This window comes from Periophthalmus magnuspinnatus, chromosome 21, assembly GCF_009829125.3.
Source record: "Periophthalmus magnuspinnatus isolate fPerMag1 chromosome 21, fPerMag1.2.pri, whole genome shotgun sequence".
Lineage (NCBI taxonomy): Eukaryota > Metazoa > Chordata > Actinopteri > Gobiiformes > Gobiidae > Periophthalmus > Periophthalmus magnuspinnatus.
Genome location: NC_047146.1, coordinates 8,493,774 through 8,514,362, shown reverse-complemented (window position 1 = coordinate 8,514,362; position 20,589 = coordinate 8,493,774). Strand labels below are relative to the sequence as shown.

Sequence of the window (20,589 nt, the reverse complement as noted above, 5' to 3'; positions counted from 1 at the left end):
GATGGGAAACCGGAAGTGTAAGGCGGGGCATCATGGGACTTGTAGTTTTTAGGGATATGGGAGTCAGCGCAGTGTCCTTGCTGTTCCAGAAATGCACTTTTCTGGACTGAGGTGTCTGTTGTCTTTCCTAGAATCTGCTTATCTGCCGTTTTGGAGTTGCCCACTTGTTTTTCTGATCACTATACATAAATAATGCAAATGATATGAGAATGCATAAAGTCAAAAATGATTGAAAATGAATTGTAGCAAACCATTTGTTTATTTAAAAATGACAATGAAGATGACAAAGCTTCAGAGGAAGGCAGACACATGTACATGAAGGCACATGAACCAATGGCTGTGTTGAGCAAAGGAAGAATTTGTGTCTTTAAATGTAGCATACAGTGCTATGATATCATGCACATAACTTGTGGAGAAAGTTAATTTCCTAAACAACCAACTTCACAAGATTTCACGAAAAACTGTTGCACACCAACCACAAGGGGACAAAACGATTCAGTAAAAAGGCACTTCACATCTCCCTAGAAACACTGATCGCTACAATGAGAATGCACTTACAATGCTTTCAAGTCAAAACACAAACCTCTCTTTTACAAGTGAAGTCAGGCAACAAATGAAAGATGATTATATATTTACAATGTTTTACTATGTCTACTGAAATGTTTTAGTCAAATATTACTAAGAATACAAAATAGGGCAGCCATCAGTAGTCAATAAGTAGAATAATTTAAAATGTTAAAATAAATTACTGGGTCAATACATGTAGAACAGTAGGTTATATGGCAATGTAGTGCAAACAATGTGGTTACTGTTGAAATGTAAACAAACTACAGTGAATAGGGCTTGTTTGGCCATTAAATTTAACATAACAGCGAGGTGATTAGAAAGAGACAATCTGATGGTGGATCATGAAAGTGAATATAAGGCACATTCACTACAATTTAGACCAAACCCTACAAATCAACTCTAGCACTCAGTCAGCTGTTTAGACCCAAAATCTTTACAGAACAGTCGCCTACAACTGGGCCTAAAAATGCATTACAAAATTACAAGAGCAGCTATATGAACAAAGTCAAAATGAAATGCACATTAGCAGATAAACAATGCAGTTTGCAAATAATGACATCATTAAACTACCATAAACATCTATTATAATAAAAATATATTTGACATCTTGTACAAATTAAAAGATTTATTTCAAATAAATTAATTCACCTTCATAGATCGTCATAGCTGTAATATGTTTATCAATATAACAATATGTTCCTTAAAGACTGTGTTGCCAAGGCAATGGATGATTGGTTTACAAATTATGAAGCAGTGAGATGGACGCAGTCAACTTACATTGACATCATAAAATAAAGTGAAACAAAACGAGGAACACAGGTCAGCATTCACAGTACTGACGTCTGTAACGTAAAAAGGTAGTATGTTCTCAGTGCCAAATGTTAAACTGTAAAAAAAAAAAGAAAAAAGATAATAGTATGAAAATGTATCATTCGGGCTGGTGTTTATCAAATCCTTCAAAAATGAGAGCAGAACAACTGGCCATCACTGACGACATTCTTGATCCAAACATTGATCAACTGTTCTGACAGTGCAATACCCAACAGGTGCCTACAGGTGGCAGCATCAAGTAAAATAAGGATTTGGCAGCATCTGAACCAGTACTCCTCCAACTGATTTTCCCAAGATGTGAAGATTGTCCATATTCTTCATATTTGTATTACATCCAAAGCAACTGAGAAAGACAGTCACTGAGAGCCACAGCTGTCGTCTTCATTTTGCCGCAGTAGTATTCACATTCTCACACACTGCAACAGTCATGAGAAAGTAGAAGGGATTAAAGGAAACAAAGTGATGCAAAGCAGAATGAAAAGTGACACGCAAAGGAGCAGAGCCGAAGAGGAGCACTTCCATTACGAGAGACTGTACTGGGCTCTGGTGAGTTCACTGTATGTGGCTCTACAAAAGCAGTCTAGAGTTTGGTCCTCTGGGAGCCATGAGTCAACTGTCTCATGGCCAGTATCAGTCAGACTGCTATCCGCTTAATATGGATCTGGACAGAAACGGGTGAAAATTAATACTAGTTCAAACATGACAAAAAGCAAAGTATGCGTTGTGTCTTACTTCACTGAGAATTGCCCACACAGCCGAGTCTTTGTGGACTGAGAGCCGAAGTGCCAAAACAGGATTAAGTGATGGATCTACTGCTCCTTCTGCAACGCCTTTCTCAAATTGACCTGTTGTACAATAACATACACACACCTGTTACTACACACACACCCTTAAAGACAGCAATTTATTCTTCCAGTCATATTATAGTCTACAAATTGTGATATGGCTGTAAGTAACAATTAATCATATTTATTACCCTAGAAATCTGCCAGTGACTGCCAATGACAGCCAGACCAGGCAGATGAGCCAGCCCAGCTCTACAGGACAGCCATAGGCATGTGCAGACTTGGCTGAGCACAAACTTCCTGAACTTAAATCAAAATGTGGTGGTGTGGTTTGGCCGAACTAACCCAGTGCTTGGGCATGACAGTGATTGGTCCTCGGTCCTCTGTCCTCTTATTGTCACCCTGGGGTGATTGAGGATTCCATGTTCAAACTGGACAAGCACATTAACTCTGTCATAAAGTCCAGTTGCTTTCATTTGAGGCTCTCTGCCAAAGTAAAGCCCTACCTTCCACAGGCGGACTCTGAAAAAGCATTTATAACGCTGCATCTGGATTACTGTAATTCTTTGTATGTGGGGCTGGACTAGGCCTCCCTGCAGCGCTTGCAAAATGTCCAGAATGCTGCAGCTCTTCTGCTGACACAAACTACAAGACAAGACCACATTAGGCCTTTGTTGTGCAACCTGCACTGGCTCCTATTTCGTACTGGGTGAAATTCAAAATGTTATTGATTGCATTTAAATGTCTGCACTCTATGGGTCCTCTTTATTTGAGGGAGCTATTGGATCCCTATACTCCACCCAAAGCCCTGAGGTCAGCTGACCAGCTCCTGCTGGCTGTGCTCAGGGCTAGGCTCAAAACCAGAGGAGACAGAGCCTTTTCTGTGGCAGCGCCCACATTATGGACCAGCCCCCCCCCCCGGCCTGTCAGATCCTCTCAGTCTGTAGCAGAGTTTAAGACCAGACTAAAAACCTCTTCTCCCTGGCATTTGGTTCTAGCTAGGCAAGTTATCTTGGTGTTTTATTGTTCTTTGCATATTTGTGGTCATGTGAAGTACTTTGAGCAGCTTAACCTGTATTTAAATGTGCTATATGAATAAAATTGAATTGAATGCACCCTGTTCTTATTAGATTTTTATTTAAATGTTTTAAATTTTAATAGGCTGACTTACCAATCCTGTAAAAGCGATCTTCAGTGCGTTTATACTTTTCTTTAGCCTGTAGTCCTGCCTCCTAAAAACAGATTACAGATTTATTTTTCAAGGATGTGATTATGAGCTCACTGCAGGAATGTATTGCTAGCGGCGCCACATTACTGTGCCATGCTTACATTCTATTCTTGCCAATCAATCAATACAGCAAGCACTCAATGTAATCTAATCAGAGGCGTTTGCACATCACACCGCAAATGGACAACAGGCTGTGAAGTGTGTTTTCATACCGAGACAGGCAGTATTTCCACCGTTGTGTTTTCAATCTTGTCTCCAGGGTGCTCCTGGTTTCCACTACGAAACAGGAACCTGCCAATAATCGTAATGTCAATTTGCAAATCCATCACCATCCGTTTTATAAACAACTAAATGCAGACATCCCTCCAGTGTTGTACTAAAAAATTAAAGCGGTTTTGTTTGTATTTGTTAGTTGTTTTGATTTTGGATATACAAAACAGTTACAGTAAAAAAAGGAAGTCACGGACTGCTGGTTGAGTTATCGCTTTCGCATAAAGTGAGAAAATGTAAATCACCAATAAGTGTTTTTTCAGTGGCTTGAATCACGAAATGACCTGAATATATGTACCTATTTACTTCTTTTATGGAAATGTAAGAATATTTGTTTGTGCTTTGAACTATTTTTGTCATTTACCGGTACTACAGTGGGATGCTTCTGGTTGTGTGCTTGGCCCCCTGTATTTTTGCTATTTGTTTAGAAAGAATCTATGTTTTGACCTCCTTCAGGTTAGTCATCATCAGTCACCTTATCCATGCTTTGGTCTAATTTTAGACCTGGTGTAGCCCTAATCTAGGCCTGATATTGTCTGGGTTTAGATATGGTGGTAATTAGAAAACCAAACATTTCCGTGGTGGTACTTGCTGTGAAAAGTATGAGAACAACTGTGCCCTATAAGTAGATTTGACACATTGACATTGTAAGAAATAAAAATCCAAGGCTTTTTAAGTAGGAGAGAGCAGATCTAGTTGGTTGTCATTTACAGTATCCATGTTGTATCACCTCCTCCACCAGGATCCATAGAGGAGGAGGCTGGCCTGAGAACACTTATTTTAGAGCACTCTCATTAGCCTACACTGATCCCCACGGAGAGACACGCACACAGTGTAGCTCGGCCCAATTCTCTCATGGTCACAGCAAAAAGGTGCAAAAATATTCCACTTCTCTGGTCAAAACATCACCATTCTCAGTTTCTATTCTCAAACACAACAGACACAAATGCAATTCTGAAAACATTTAACAAACCTCTCTATGCTGACAGGTCGGTCAAATTTGAACAGAACGTAGTCTCCTGATGTAGGAGTTATGGCCCAGAAAAAGTCTTCTCCTAAGTATGTTTTTTCCAGAGTATGACCTTGATACACCTGCATTTGAAAGAGAGCTTTTTTAGTTTTTCTTTGACAAGAAATCAGCTGGTCCTGTTTGAATATGATACCTTCATTGAAGTGGAAACCTCCGCAGGAGGGTTGATGTGCATCTTGTGAAGCAAAGGTTTTAAGAAATCCTTGTCCTGCAGAGAGGGAGGGAGCACCAATGATATACCGTAAGTTTGAGTCTAGTTTTAGGGAGGCAGTAACTTAGAAAAAAAAAGAAAAAAAAAAGAGAAAAACACATACTGTGAGCTTTTGGAGTTTTCCAGCAAGAGAGGAATGAAGTCCCACGTGTTGAAAAAGTGAGGGTCGAAATCGTATCCTAAGGCTGGACTTTTGTCTTTCACAGTGTTTCTATAAAAAGAAAATTACTCATAACTTCTGAAACTTGCCTTGACAATGGCATGAAATTTGACAACAAACAACTGAGCATACCGCATCTTTCTCTGGATTGCAGACTTTGACCCAAAGAATATGATCTAGCAACCAGTCTATAGGCTTTTCTTTGTAAAACATAAAAATAAATTCCACTATAAGGTTTAGATCTGGAGCCTGGAACATTTTCCCTGTAAAAAAAAGTAATATAGTAATATAGATAGTATATGTTTATGTGGTTATGTGACAATTCAACAAAAACAGTATATTTAAAGCATTAAAAATTACACTTTGTGAATTATTAGCTTGTACATTAGGTGGATATATATATATGCAATAACTGGTATAGCTAAAATGTGCCAACTGTGTGAGGTGCCGACTCAGCAACGAGAGAGAAAACTACTTTAGAGAGATTATTGGCCCACAAATGTCATGGCTGCCTTTTGACATAAGCTGACTATGCACAACTCGCTCCAAGAGATGGACCCCCGGAGGTTTGTCGGGAATCGATTGGGCACTTAACGGGACGCACCAATGAAGCCCAGCTGAGAGAACTCCAGAATCATCCAGTCTTCAGATGAGAGCTGCAGGGCAAAGTTCTTCATTGTGGCAAAATAGTTAGGCTTGGCCACAATGTCATCCTCCAACTGAAGGAAACAGATAAATGGTGAGATGCACAGAGCACAGATAAAGCACGGCTGCTGTGAAATTTGCAGAGAAAGCATGTAGGGAACGAAAAGAAGATGCCTATGTTTACAGAGGGATACAGCTATGGTGTGGGCACAAAATACTGCTGAGCTAAACTGCTACAAGTAGGAAATACCTCTTCCCTCCGTGTGAGAACAGAATGGGAGCAAGGACACACAATTCATCAGACAGAGAAGAAGATAATAAATGAATTGTTCTGTATTTTTGCATACAATTATTTATTTATATATTTTTAAGTCATGTTTAAATATAACTTTAGACCAAAAAAATATTGAGTATTAAGACTGACTTTACATACCTGGACATAATAAACTCCTTTGCTCACAGCATACATCATGAGAAAAGAATAGTCCAAGTTCTGCTTGGTTCTCCATCTGCACAAAAATGCCAATAATATGTTAATAGATTGAGCTGATTCAAACACAAAGTGAACAAGAAGTTACACAAACAGACACAGTTCTGCCGTTCTAATCAGCTGATAACGTGAAGGACACAAGATATGATATCTTGGAGATTGTAGCAGACTGACTCACTGCTGTTAAATTAGCACATAAAAAAGTGGCAGAGGAAGCGAGGAATGCTTCTTTTCAAGGCAAAAACATTTATAAATATGGAGCAAATAGATTTGACACAGAAATCTAAACTCATTTGGCCCTTTTACAGTTGGTGTTATATAACCGACCATTAGAAGAACAAAGCTAAACACTTTATTCAAATAGACACTCACAATTTGTGCATTCAAATACGGTCATCTGGGTCTGAATCAATTTCCATACTAACACCAACAGTATTTAGCCTACCATAGGCAGATGATAAAGGCAAGGCACAACAGGAGCAAGCACAACAGCCAGAAAGAGTGCTGCAGCCGATGACCTTGATGTGACTTTGAGAAATGCCAGACGAATACTAAGTACCTAGGCAGTCTCTCTAAAAGCTTTGGCCTGCTTTAGGCCTTGTTTCTCATGTCTGTACCTCTTCTGCTGCGCTCATCACAGTCCCTCACGCCTCTAATCATTATAATTCTCTCTATGATTCAAGATGAAATGGTGCTTTATCACAACTCAGAGCACACAGCAGTCATTCTTCCCTCACCTGACGCGCTCTTTGGAGTCTCCAAATGTCTCTTTGAGGGTAGTGAGGTCAGGGTAATAGGCAGCTGGAGGAGAGATCACCTCCAGTAAACCTGAGCTCAGCTCTGTAGAAAACCTGTTAAAAACAACCAGTAGGTTGTAACAGAATCTACTTTCAAGTCTTAAAGCACAGTTTGGTTCACTTACTCTTTCTCAAGGCCAGCAACAACGCTGTTAACATAATCAACGTCAGTCTGCAAAAGTTAAAGAAATTTTACAGTCTGTTTACCATAGTTTTGATTTGAGCATTTACTCTGCAAATTACAAGAACTCACCTCACCGACATACACAATAATTACACAGTCAAGTTTTTCCTCTGGGGACAACTTGTCTATGAGGGAACGCAGTGTCTCTGACAGATACGATTTCACTTTCCTTTTAACTGTAGGGATTCCCATTACCATGGTAACTAGGAAAAAGCACAACATAATTCAACAATATTAGAGACAACCATAAAACACTTGTTTTGTCCACATGGCAAACGGTTGAAACTGTGAACTTTGTTATAGTAAATGTATAGTAAATTGTTTTTAAATCAATCAGAGACATTTTCTACATACGGTTTAAAATAGACTTTTCTAACAGCTGAAAGACAGGCCTTGCACACTGGAAGTTAAATGATGAAGTGAGAAGTGGAGATGTGAAATGATAAGAGAAGAGTGCACTATTGTCGTCTGTGGCCACTGTCATTGTGCGGGACTCCGAGTGGTCGTGTCTGAACAGACCAGTCTTTAGAGTGGAACTGAACACCAGACTAAGTAACAACACACTGCTGTAGACAATAAAGCTCTATTTCAATTACACACATACAAAGATCACTTTCACGAAGCCTTTACTGTCTGAGAGGAGAAATGTGAGATGTTATACACAAGGTTAAGGCTTATGGGAGTAAAATGTCTACTAGTAAGACATCAAAAGGTGCTACTGATAGCAAATCAATAGGTTTCATTATCAGCAGTTAAAACACCTTTATTTGCCCAGGATACACACACTATTAGCTTTAAGAAAATTAGAGAGCATGATAAACACAGAGCCTGTCTCAGTGGATGCACTTTTTAAGGGAACCTATTGATTTTTAAGCTCAAGGGCACAAAAGAAAATGCAAGGTCCAGACCAGGGGGGCTTAGTGGACATGAGAGTGGGTGATCTGTGTGGCGTGGAAAATCTGTCCCACTTGCTTTGTATTTCTCACACTGAGCTCCGAGACGTACAGCCATAGCCACCATCAACGCAAAAAGTAGGTCGAGGATGAAAGGAGAATGTGGGGGGGAAAGAAAAGAGACAGAATGGCAACATCAGAGAGAGGCAGTGGCACACAGACTGAAGGCCTAATGCGCCATCTCTGGACACTGCCTGATCACGCCACTGTAGACAGGTTCAACTATTCATCTTTGCCAGGGTCTGAGTTTGGGTCCCCAGACAAAGACTGGTTCAGAGTTTGAGAAAGTAATGTCCAAAAACATATACAGCACATGAAAATGTATTAATCTATGACTAGTTGCAGCTGAGAAGAATTACATTAATAGTACTATTTCAAAGAAGAATAGTGTCCCAGTAAAAGCGCAAAGCAGATTTCAGATGTCATGAGAGAACACCTAACTAGTTTTGTAAAATGAATCAGTTTATTGATGCAGTAGCATTTACATAATCTAGTCCTACCAAGCAACCGGCACAGGCAGGCAATTACATAATTCTAAAATATGATCATTTCTGAGCCCTCTCTAAAAGCCATCCACACTTCATTAGTTCCACTCTATTTCGGATGAAAACGTGAAATAAAGTTAAAAATCACGGTCGTGAGTGCAGGAATATTTAAATCAAATCGGTGTTTAGGAGTCCCACAGTCAGGCTTAGATGAAAGGATACAGTGCATGATATTTCCATTTCTGTGAGAAGCAGATGAAATGACAAATACAAAGACAAAATCTACCATTTTGAGTCAGCAGTTTAGTGAAAACACTTCTGTGGGCCACTGGTCAGACTGTCTGATCATCTCTGCAACAATTCTCATGATCACATGAAATGTATATCTGTCATTTTATCCACTTTGGAAGCTTCACAAAGTAGATGATGTAGATCAATGTCACGAAAAAAAAAATATTCTGAATTATTTATTTACAAGTGAACAGAGCCACTTTTGACAATGGCAAGTATAGAGCCAATGACATTATTCCTCTTGAGGAAAAGGACGCCAGGATTTATCTAATATTGTGCCTGAGCCTGCTATATACTTATACTTATAATCTATGACATCATGGATTATTATGTTATAATTTGCACATTTTAAATCGCAATATTCATCTGAAAGGATTTAATAGAAGAAATAAGTCCGCTGACTTCTGTTTTAGGAAACTGCAATGCCCAATGGAAGCTGACGTCAGCATAAACGTCATCACAACAAAGAGTCATGAAGTTGTCGGCACCTCCGATGGATAGCTGCAGATCAAGCTAATGAGACGCAGATTTTTTTTTTCATTTATACAAAAAGGACTAGGTGACGCTGATATATCTTGCGCATCTTATTGATTGAAAAAAATAAATAAAATTGAACAAAGTAGGAAAAGAGCAGTGTATGCCAGTGGCAGTGAAAACCGGGGTTGATTGGTAATATGGCATCTTGAAAAAAAAGCAATTAAAGATTGCTCAAACATGCACAAATCACTCCAAACACAACTTCAAAAGTGTAAATGAGAAGGAAACAACTATAACATGGTTAAAAGCTTTGAAAGGTCTATTTTCCGGAATAGGTCTGCTTTAATCTGACAACTGATAACTAAACTTTGATTGATTGAGACTCACCTCCAGTGCGTCCAAGACCGACCTGCACTGCAGGGTGCAAGCTGCCCTCATTGTTCAGGAGATGAGGCAGATGGTGATAAATATTTGGGACCTGCAACGGTTTTCGATTTGCGAGTTCCTTCAGTAGTTTCTGGGTTTCATCTAATGGGAAACGAAGAATAACATGAGCATCAGCACACATTAGCACACAATAGCACATTAGAGATAAGCTCCAGTCGTACCAGAGAAGTTGGTAAGTGCATCTTTGCTATTGTTAGTCTCAGCTATGGCCCGTCTGAACTGCTCCAAGATGTTGTTGAGCTCAGACGAGCGCTGCAGTGTCCTGTGCTCAGCCACACGAAGGCGTTCTTTCAAAGCATGAAACTCCCTCTGGTATGCTATCAGCTTTTCTAAAATAAAACAAAAACATAAGCAACTATTAGCACATTAATTCTGAACCAGTTCAAACACAATCCCTAACCATTTGCATGTATTTAGTTGTGTTATTACAGTAAGATATAAAAATGTTCATATGTAGCAGGCTGCTACAGATACTAGGACTGCCACACAGTAGTAGTAGTAGATTACATGTTTTCCCCAAGAGAATAAACTTCTTCTTTGACTCTTATTAGATGGTTGGGTCTGAGCAGAAGTGCATTCTGTGAAAAGGAGAAGCACAGGATATGACGGAGCATGTCCTGTGGGTTCTTTGGTTTATATACCGCATGCTTTTGTCTCCCTTGAAAAACATGGTGCTGCATCTCAAGGGGATTTCCATCGATAATAAATTCTAACAGATATTTTGTTGATTTTAACACTTGTTAAGTTGCAGCCTCTGATCTCTTTCTACATGTAGATATATTACACTAACACATATATCCATCTCTCCACATATTAATTTGACTACATTTAGAATATTTTTGGGAGACAGCCAAGGAATGGTAGATTTGTAAAGTACTGTTAATGAACATGAGCATCAGCGGGAGTTATTTAGCCTTCTACAGCTCAAATTTTCTCAGTCCAGAAAAATAACCAAAAGTTCCCCACTTGCACCCCACTCGGTACTTTTTCACATGCAGAATACATATTGACACCCCCAAAAGAATTTTTGGATATGTCATGCACTGAAGGATAAGTTGATACAGTAATTACCATGACAGGCCTACTTAAATCAACACTTTTATACCTCGGGAGAAGGAATATGCCATTTACTGGAAAACTGATCAAACTGTCAGAGGCATAAGTGATTTGCTGTAAAGTATGCACATTTCAATTGCTTGCCTAATGTTGGCAGAAAGATAGGATACGCAAGAACATCCACCACTATAGTATTTTGTTTAGTCGGGGCTCAAATCTCCCTTTAAAATATTAAATAAACATGAACAGATCAAGTTGAGCAGAAAAGTACACCAACAAGTATCACAAGCAAGCACTAAACATGTGCTGCTGGTTCAAAGCGTCTGGATCACTGAGTGCACACAATACATTAAGTAATCATGTCTCCAGGCCTGCACTATATCTATATCTCATCATTCCTCTCAAGCAGAAGCTCCGTGGGGGAAGGGCTAGGTGGCTGTTCCAATTCACTCTACGCACGCACCAGTTCTGTGTCTATAAAGCTAATGCTTCTTGTAATTATGTTTTTAAGTCTTTTTCTGAAACTGAAAAGTCAATAATGACAGACAATGTTATCTGGTTACACCTGATCTTTAAGTCTACATTGTGAGGTGCAGCATTTTAAAAACAAGACAATTCCTTACAAAGATACCTCCTGCCACCAGGGGTCAGTATAGAAAATGACTATGTTGGATCTAAATCTCCATGTAAACCACAGATACGGTTCTTCACTGTGACACTATAACAAGTGTGATAGTGAAGAGTAATGAAAGGTGTGGTCCAGTCTCTTAAGTCTGAATGTTTTGTGTTTTTAAACTGCCTCTTTTTGAAAGGCCACTGCTGTCTTGGCCTTGACCGCCACCTCCTGCTGCTGACTGCAGGGTGATGGGTGCTGATGTGGAGCTGTACAGACAAACTGCTGTGTCTCATATGTGCAGCTTTTAAGACAATCTCAGCGCTTCTAGGAACAGCCTCAAGACCTGACAATACACAATTTTGCACAGCCACCTCTGTCCGATGAAACTTACAAAGGCAAATTTAACACTTCAACTACAAATCCCTGGCACTGGTACTGTTGTCTGCTGAGAAACACTGTGTCACTATAGTTACCATCACATATTGAATTTGAGGGTCTCTTCAGGAGAAATCTAGTAAAAAAAAAACAAAAAAAAACAGTTATCAAATCATAACTATTTAAGCAGTCAGTGACCCTCTGCAGATTTAACTTGGCACACTTATGGATGAATGGTCATGTGCATGTATGAAAGTGATGCACTCACTGCAACAGATTCTGTATATGCAAATTACTCCACTGATGTAAACAGGCCTTAAGAGCACCGAAGTGTTAAAACGTAAATCCTGGGATGAGAAGGGCATTCAAGTACTCACGCAACAATCTTGCACGAGGTGCAGAATAGTAGTATTGATTTTTTGGGGTATATTCCTGAAAGAAACGCAACGTGATCCCACACTGGGAGCCTGATACTCCCTCAATGCTGTGCAAATCACACAAGTGCAGACTTTCTCCAAATTTACCACCACATTCATAAAGACTTTTAGGAATGTCAAATTTAAACCTTCACTGTTCATATAACTTCTTGGAGGGATCCTTGACCATCCAGACTGTGCTCCTACTAAAACACTTTCTCTGTGGCGCTTCGTATAAAAATGTGTTGATGGATAGATGGATATATATACACACACATAAGAGAGAGAGTATTGCTGACAGACAACTGTAAATATGGGCAATTAATTTAATTTCAATCCTTTTGCGATCCAATTATTATATAATTATAATTGGACTAGTTTGGTGCTTTAACCGGGAGGTCTACAGTCAATCCTCAGTGAGTAAAAAAAATGTTCTTCGGTGCCAATTGTGGATTTTTTTTTAAATGACTGATTAAAAGTTGTATATGTTAATAAAATGTTTGTGTGTTTTAGTAAGAAAATAATTAAACCGATGGTAAAACTACATGGGTTGAGGGAAGTCTGGGAGTCTTAGACTGCTGCCCCGACGACCCGGCACCGGATAAGAGGAAGTAAATGGATGAATGGATGGTAAAACTACATTTTTTGCACTGAGCCTGACACAAAGTCAAAACACTAAAATTATTTAAATAAAACAGGAAGTTTTCTTCCTATGCCACCTGGGTGCGCAACTGCATGTGTGGACAATGTTTCTCCATCTAAACGTATTAGAGGCAGATCATATCTGGTCCAGCTCCACCCAGACTTCCTGCTTACTGTAACTGCCCTGTGTGGTCACTTGACTATTTTTAGATTATTGTTTTAGCGAAGATTTGATGATGGAAGCAACCCATCCTTAAACAATAAGGAAACACAACACATGGGATTGAGAAAGGCAGACGGGAAATCACCTGCTTGGATCATTCCCAATGAACTTAAGTGTTTTGTTGAACCTACCAAGACTTCCTCAGTCAATCATTATGTCCCACTATTAACAAAAGTAGCATGAACCAGCTGACAAAGTTTGAATTTACTAAAAGCAAACTCTAAATATTGTTAACATGTGAGTTGTCAGTTATATAGTGCTGGTCTGGTTGATAAGCCGTACGTTATCAGCCACTACAATAAGACAAATATTGGATCTAGGTACTGAATAAATAATATGAACAGATGTCTCATGTAAAAGCTCAGAACCTCCAGAATTCACTCATTGAGCTGCAGAGGCTGCACTAACACTGATTAATGATTGGTTGCGATTGCTGGAGCTTAGGTAGTGAGGATTCAGCACTGAAACTGGCAACCCAAGCACTGAAACTAGCAACCCAAATTAGATTTTTGCGCTCAGACAGGATAATCACCTTGTGAACCAAAACACCATATTATTAACAACTAGGCCATTATGTCCAATGATTCTGTATTTGTTAATATATTCTAAATAAACATTAGAATTGTAATCAGTAAAAGCTATATTTGATTAAATGCTATCCTCATATCTTGGGACACAGATAAGTCACGTTTATGAAATTTAAAATCTAAATCTACTGTCCCTTTAAGTAAATATGATAAAGCAAGCCATGAATCCAGCCGCTTTTCTTTGTGTCTGCCAGTACCTCCTGGACCCTAAAGCCAGACAGCCCGGAGCGGCTCCTCTCTGACAGAAGTGCACTTTATGGGGAGTGTTTAGACAGCTGACTGGCACAGCTCTTGTTTGCAGCAGTCAAGTGACTAGAACAGGACAGGAAATTTAGAGCAAAAATATAACTCAATCCTTTTACTGCTTACAGGCCAGCACAATATCCCCACTATGGTCATGCGCACATACATTCAGTCAGGCTTTTGAAACATGTCCCTCAAGCATGACTCACACATCCAGTAAGGCAAAGTGTTAGTATATTTTTAGACACCAACAAGAAAGAAGCCCTCCATCTAAGTGCTAAGAAAAAACTCACGCAACTAGTACAAATATAAAACATATGTAGAATATTTATGTCAGTGACATCAATATTGTTACTTCCATAAATCACAACTTTTTTACTTGTGAGCATTCTTCTGAGCATTCTTGTGAACAGATATGGGATGATATTAAAATTTAGACTCACGATTATTGTGACAAAAATAATTGCGATTAATATTATCATCATGATAATTATTAAACAAAGGCAGTATAATGTCCTCATATGTGGACACCAGGCCCTAGTAGAGAAAAAAAAATATTGTGGCCTAGACAACCCAAAATGTGTTATCTACATATGTGGAGGTCCAGGTCCTAGGAGGTTATATGTATTCAAATTAATTCATGATTGTTGTAAAACTATGCGCCACTGCTAGCAACCTGTGCAATCAACTGTGCAAAATGCGGTTCAGCTAGTGCAAATCTAGCGATGGCAAAGTCGACACAAACAGATTCATACAAATCCAAACTAACAAAAACTACATTTAATAGTTTATTTCACACAGTATATTACTTAAGATGGATATTTTCGGCTCAAGTTTGTCAAACAATGCAGGCTGGCTGTCTCGTAAATGTGCATTTAAGTTGCCGGTGTTTGCTCTAAGAGCCGTATCTTTTTTTTCCAGATGGCTCTGCGGATTTGTGGCTCATCTTGTTGGCCTTGTTTTTCAGACTTCACCTTCCTGCCCACTAGCCATGACGGTGACAGAGGTGAAGAACCCCAATTCAGAATAGGCACAAAAGCCAACACGTGTCATTGCTACAATAGAGGGGCTCCTTGTGGGCAAACACCAGAACTGACATCTAAACATTGTATTGAAACCGGAAACATGAGGCAGTCTGGTGCCGTAAAAACAATTATAACCACGATCACGATTATTAAAAAATGCCACAAACAATTAATTGCGAACCTTTTTTAATCGCATTATCGTATATTGTCCCATCCCTACTTGTGAGCATTCTTGTGAGCATTTTTCAATTATATCATTCTTGAATTTCCTGTTTATTTGTCTGCAAATTTCTGTTAACCTGGCATATGTTTCAACATCCTCTCTGTCAGCACATAAAACAAAAGGGAAAATAATATTTTTTACAGTATCTTCAGAATCTGGGGCCATTATTCAACCCCAAAGACATGAGTTCAATAGACTTTAGGTCATAAGGTTAATCTCTAACCAATAATGATAACAGTTCAACATTAATGCATTATAAATTTGGATATTTCTTTTTCAAAACAGTAAATCTCCAATAGAATTATACGAGCCATTTCCCTCCATCTGAAAATATGACATCAAACGCGAACACAACCTAGTCTAACACAATAGTTGTCAGAAAAATCGCAAAATTGTGCAGCCCGGACATTAATGTACCCCAAAATCCTAGCATGTACTTACATTTAATAATCTTATGTTGTGACAGACATCAAGGACTCATTACAGATTCTTATCTCTTGTTTTACAGCAAAAGTAGGTATGTTTTTCTAGTCTCTCACTTAGACAGCTATACACTAAGAGGCAGACAAGTACACTTTTTTCTTGTGTTTGTGAAGGTGTGCAGATATTAATGAGCACTATTTATTCACATTCATCATTCCATTAAAAATATTTGACTTTTTTGATATTCACAAGCGTTCTTTTTTTCCCCAACTTCTCAATGTACCCTTCGGTTGTGTGTGGTGGCACTGGTTGGCACCATTTTAACGGAAACTATTTAATCAAACTGATAAGCAGAACAGAACAATGTGAAGCTCTGGCTTGGAATTTATCTAATGGCTGCAATTATTTACACTCTAATGATAACAACTCACTAAGCAGGCACTGCCCTCACCAACCCCTTCACAGCAAAACGAAACCAGATGGAAAGATGTGTACCATGTATAGGCTCCATAAACACTGCACTGAATAAAAACGGCTATAACAATTAGCATATTGCCCATTTGTTTCCTTGAGAAATTAACTACAGATTTGGCCAGTTGTAAATGAATGGCATTGAACTTTGGCACTTATAAAGATAGTATTACTACTCTTGCTACATTACATTGTGTTGGATACGATAAGCTGTGTAATCGATGTGGGCTTAACTCAAATCGTTTTAGGTTTAAGATACATCAGGAAGAAAAACTTTTCTCTTACTTAATGTTAAAAATGCCTAACATTCTGGACTAAGCAAACAGCCTACTATTGCACAATTTACAACCATTCACCAAATTAACATCCTGCAAATGTACAGCCCATTTGAAATTAACTTAAGTCAGTATCTTCTCTGGAATTTAAAAAAGTTTGTTCTTATGCAAGAGCTGGTTAAAGAGGTTTTGGTCTTATTTACCTATGAGTACCAGATGAAAGACTATATTGTATTTATCTACTTCAGGCCAGGGTCTTTGGCTAACTCATTTAAGGCAAGTAAAATAATGTCACTTATTGGAAGCATATTGTCTTGAAACTGGGATGCAACCCATTCAGTTTGGTTTGGACCTGGCCTGAGCTACTTACATGTTGAGTAAGTTGGGGGTGTCTATTATGAGAGGCAGGGGTTGACACAGTGCTGCTAGTGCCTGTATCAATCTGTTATTCGGTGATGTGCGTGCAGCAACACCTGCTGAGTGGGCTACATACACGGATGAAGATGATTATAATACAATAAGGCCCGAAGTGGTTTAGATCCGGAGTAATCTACAATGATGTAAACAGACTTACCTTTGCCATTCTGCCACGCTGTGTACCAGGACAGGCTCAGGAAGGATGTGAAGAAGATAATCGCCGTGGCCACAGTACCATTTCTGAGCCTCATCTCATTTTCATGTCAGCGATGCCTCTCTGGTGCCGCTGCCTCCCTCTCGCCTCTCGCTTCTCGGGGTTGTTCAAATGGGCGTAGACAGAGACATATGTGAGCGTCCAAGGGTAAAAACGGAGCGGATGGGCCGACAGCTCTGCTCGATCCTCGGTCGGTCGGTCTGGGGGTTAATGTTTTGTCATAGAGAGCCCCTGCGTCGTCCTACAGCAGCGGGTCACGAGTTAATCAGGGGTCCGAAAACACTGCTCACATAGTCGGCTAATGTAAAATTGACTTCCCGCCGATCAAACCGCAAACGTTCAAAAGCAGACGTAAGCTACAAGTTACAAAAATAAGGAATTTGAGTGTGTGACGGGTAGAGGCACGGGGATAGGCTGGCCGATGTCTGACGGTGTCCAAAAGAAACGCCCCGAATCACGTTGATTCGGCCCGAGCTGGCAACAGATGAATAAAACTACGGTGTGGTCCACTGCGAACATATAGCACCCTCTTTGTCAATACGCAGGTCAGCTGACCAGTCCTGCTGCAAACAAGCTAACTTACGTTCATGTTAGCAACGAAGTTAGCTACACCGCTACATTAAGTTACAAACGAGAAAGAAGGAGACGTTACCCCTCGAGACTGCCGTGGATTTATTAACAAAATCAACTCAGTTGGATAAACAAACTACCGAAAAAATATCATTTTAAAAGTCCACAGGTCACGACGCGTCGGCAAACTCACCAGCTGCTGCTGCCGCTGCTTTTGCACCGCCTGCACCGCCTGCACCCACCTGCAGTGCACACCAGCGCGCGTGCATGAGAACACCCACTGTTTCCGGCTCTGTCAAAATAAAACCAGAGCTCTGCTGTTTTCAAAGTGTGTATTTATTTTAGTGCAATCATTAACATCATAACATGAGGCTTTTGGCCTATATATTTTATACGTTTTACTTTAGTGGTGTGCATTGTATTTAACTTGGTTAGAGTAAGTGACATGGTAGGTTGCTAAATCATGAGGTAAACACCGTAGGTAAAGCAAACACATTATACAAAGAAATTTCCGATTGAACAGATGATGTGATAAAATTACAGAATTGGAATGGCAAAGTCTAAACCTAAATAAACTTTACTTGGAGTAGTAAATGGTCACAGTGCGCCATCTAGTGGGTAGATCACAAGTCCTAAAGCGTTTTTACCATTCAAGATGCCTGCGGGCTTGTGTGGTAGATGATAGTCATACATTCATTTTATTTTGGGACATATGCGGTGGATTTATACATTCTTTTAAAATACCGTAGATCAACTAGTCGCCTACTTAAACCTTCCAAGTACTGAAAAAAAATCATATCGATATGAGATACAGAAATACAAAGAAATTAATATCAGAAAGGAGTAGCTTTAAAGTAGTCTTCCAAAGGTATTAGTGATGTGCCTCCAATCCAGTCCTGCAGCCATACTTGGATCAGGTCTAGCCTCATGAAAAACCACTTGTGGCCCACTGGCCATTTGGCCATGACAGGGTGTCTGTAATTACAAAATAAATACATAAATATTACAGAAAATGTACAACTTTTTATTCTGTTTTGAAAGTTTCCATAGCCTTAGGCACATACGTCATAACAGAATGTAAGGTATGTTTATATTGGCTTTCAGTTTATTCTATTTTGAGAGTTTCCATAGCCTTAGGCACATATGTGATAACAGAATGTAAGGTATGTTTATATCGGCTTTCAGTTAACACACCTGGAAAACATTGCTTCCTTAGCAAATGATACATCTTCAGGAGGAACTTCCATCATCTTTCCTGTAAGAGTCAGTCGAGCACATCTCGGATCCTCAGGATCATAAATCATTTGCCTAAAATGTAAATATAGAAATAGATTTTAAAATATAACTGTAAATAATTTTTCTTCTATGTAACTTAATACAGAGGTAGCTTACCGACAAAAGTCGCCTTCTGCCTCAGAGAAGGTCAAAGAAGCATACGGGTTTATCTTCAAGTCTGAGACAGAGTTGTCCATTGGAGTCATATAGAAGTAAATAATGCCAGTGCTATTTTCCAGTGGGCCATCACTGACTGAAAAGATGTTTCCAAATGGGATTCCTTTGATCTGGATAGAACAACAAGCAAAACATTAGATTCACAGGTGGTCATCCACCAGGTGTATTTTAGTGCAATGAACAGTAGTAACTGTTTATTAGAGTCAGAGTTGGGACTGATTATTAGATTTTATTAATTGAGAAAGTAAAACCAGTTAAGCAATAATTGCTTTCAAAAAGAATCATTTAGCGTTAAAAGACTCTGACTTCTTGCACAATGGTCTATCTTATTCATACACAGAAGATTATGGTACATCTACATTATACGCCATCCAGGTCTAGTGGATAATGAGTTTTAGTACTGAGACAGGGCACTGTTGAGCATGTTTAAACCAGGGTCTAATATTGAAACAGATGCAACAGATTGAGTTTGGGTAAACAGATCAATCAAATTGAGGCGAAACTTTAAGTAATCAATATGAGCACGCTAGGCCAAAGTACAGGACAGGCAATCAGGCCTACACATGTATTATATTCATGTTCTATAATAAGGGCCTCCGCATTACCCTCTTACCCCCTGTTGAGAGGAGATGGTGGACAGCACGCCCCAGTCACTGCTGTGGGCGATGTATCTGGCTGTCCTCGCGGTCTCCTGATGTGGAGGAGGGGAGCTGCTGCTGCTGCTGGCGGAGTTTTTCACTTTTTCAACCGGATACGAAAAAAGACGAGACGAGAGCTGGACAACAGTGTCTTCCTCAGACTTCACCATCTCTCCGGGACTCTCAGCCTGCTTCTTCCACATCCCGGTGGTGTCCACCAGCAGCGCTGGGGCCACCTCCTCCGACAGGTCCGCGTCCTCCGGCTCCACCACGTCGTTCGAGACGACCCAGGACACCGAGCTCCTCAGGGTGTAGCCCCGACACACACACAGCACAGCGGCCGTGAATGCCAGCGAAATACAACGGGACTGCATCGAAGGGGTACAGAGGGGCCGCTCTGTGTTTACATGCTCACGTGTCACGTGTAACAGCTTCCGTTACACGAGGAGATTTACGACAGGGCCCCCTGCTGGCCAAAGAGGGGAAAGACAACAACAGGACTGGCAACGCATGGAAAAAGCCCATCTTCCTTACTGACAGATGGTCGATTTGATGCAGACAAATAGACAATGATAAAGAACAGATATTTTAGACTTATTTTACTTGTGTGCAGTCTGGATCTGTGGTTTCACAAAGTACCTGTAACGTAGAATGCACAGTGCATTCGTCTAAAGTACTATAAATTAATTAAAAGGATGTCCCATAATAATCCATAGATTTCTCATATTAAATAAGTCAAATGGGAGACAAATGGCAAGTTTCAATTTTCATCCAACATAAAAGGGAAAAAAACACAATTGTCACATTTAAATAAATCTGTGATGTAATCTGTAATTTGAACCTCTGATTATTTAAATGTTTTACATTATGTA

The 20,589-nt window shown here is 39.6% G+C and overlaps 2 protein-coding genes across 2 annotated transcripts; both read right to left on the bottom strand.

Annotated features, from left to right (window-relative positions):
- Positions 1-236: 236 nt before the first annotated feature.
- mgat4a (alpha-1,3-mannosyl-glycoprotein 4-beta-N-acetylglucosaminyltransferase A) lies at positions 237-17,143 on the bottom strand. Its single transcript, XM_033987442.2, has 16 exons — positions 17,001-17,143; positions 10,013-10,180; positions 9,792-9,932; positions 7,268-7,401; positions 7,140-7,186; positions 6,955-7,068; positions 6,161-6,236; positions 5,687-5,801; positions 5,215-5,345; positions 5,026-5,133; positions 4,845-4,919; positions 4,655-4,773; positions 3,624-3,702; positions 3,355-3,415; positions 2,131-2,243; positions 237-2,059 (listed from the first exon to the last, which is right to left on the bottom strand). The coding sequence occupies exons 1-16, from the start codon at positions 17,092-17,094 to the stop codon at positions 2,033-2,035; spliced, it is 1,602 nt and encodes a 533-aa protein (XP_033843333.1). The 5' UTR covers positions 17,095-17,143; the 3' UTR covers positions 237-2,032.
- A 705-nt stretch (positions 17,144-17,848) lies between these two features.
- Positions 17,849-20,331, bottom strand: creg2 (cellular repressor of E1A-stimulated genes 2). The gene is made up of 4 exons (XM_033987444.2): positions 19,693-20,331; positions 19,020-19,189; positions 18,822-18,935; positions 17,849-18,602 (listed from the first exon to the last, which is right to left on the bottom strand). Exons 1-4 carry the CDS (start codon positions 20,089-20,091, stop codon positions 18,461-18,463), a joined length of 825 nt encoding a protein of 274 aa, XP_033843335.1. The 5' UTR covers positions 20,092-20,331; the 3' UTR covers positions 17,849-18,460.
- Between the last annotated feature and the right edge of the window lie 258 nt (positions 20,332-20,589).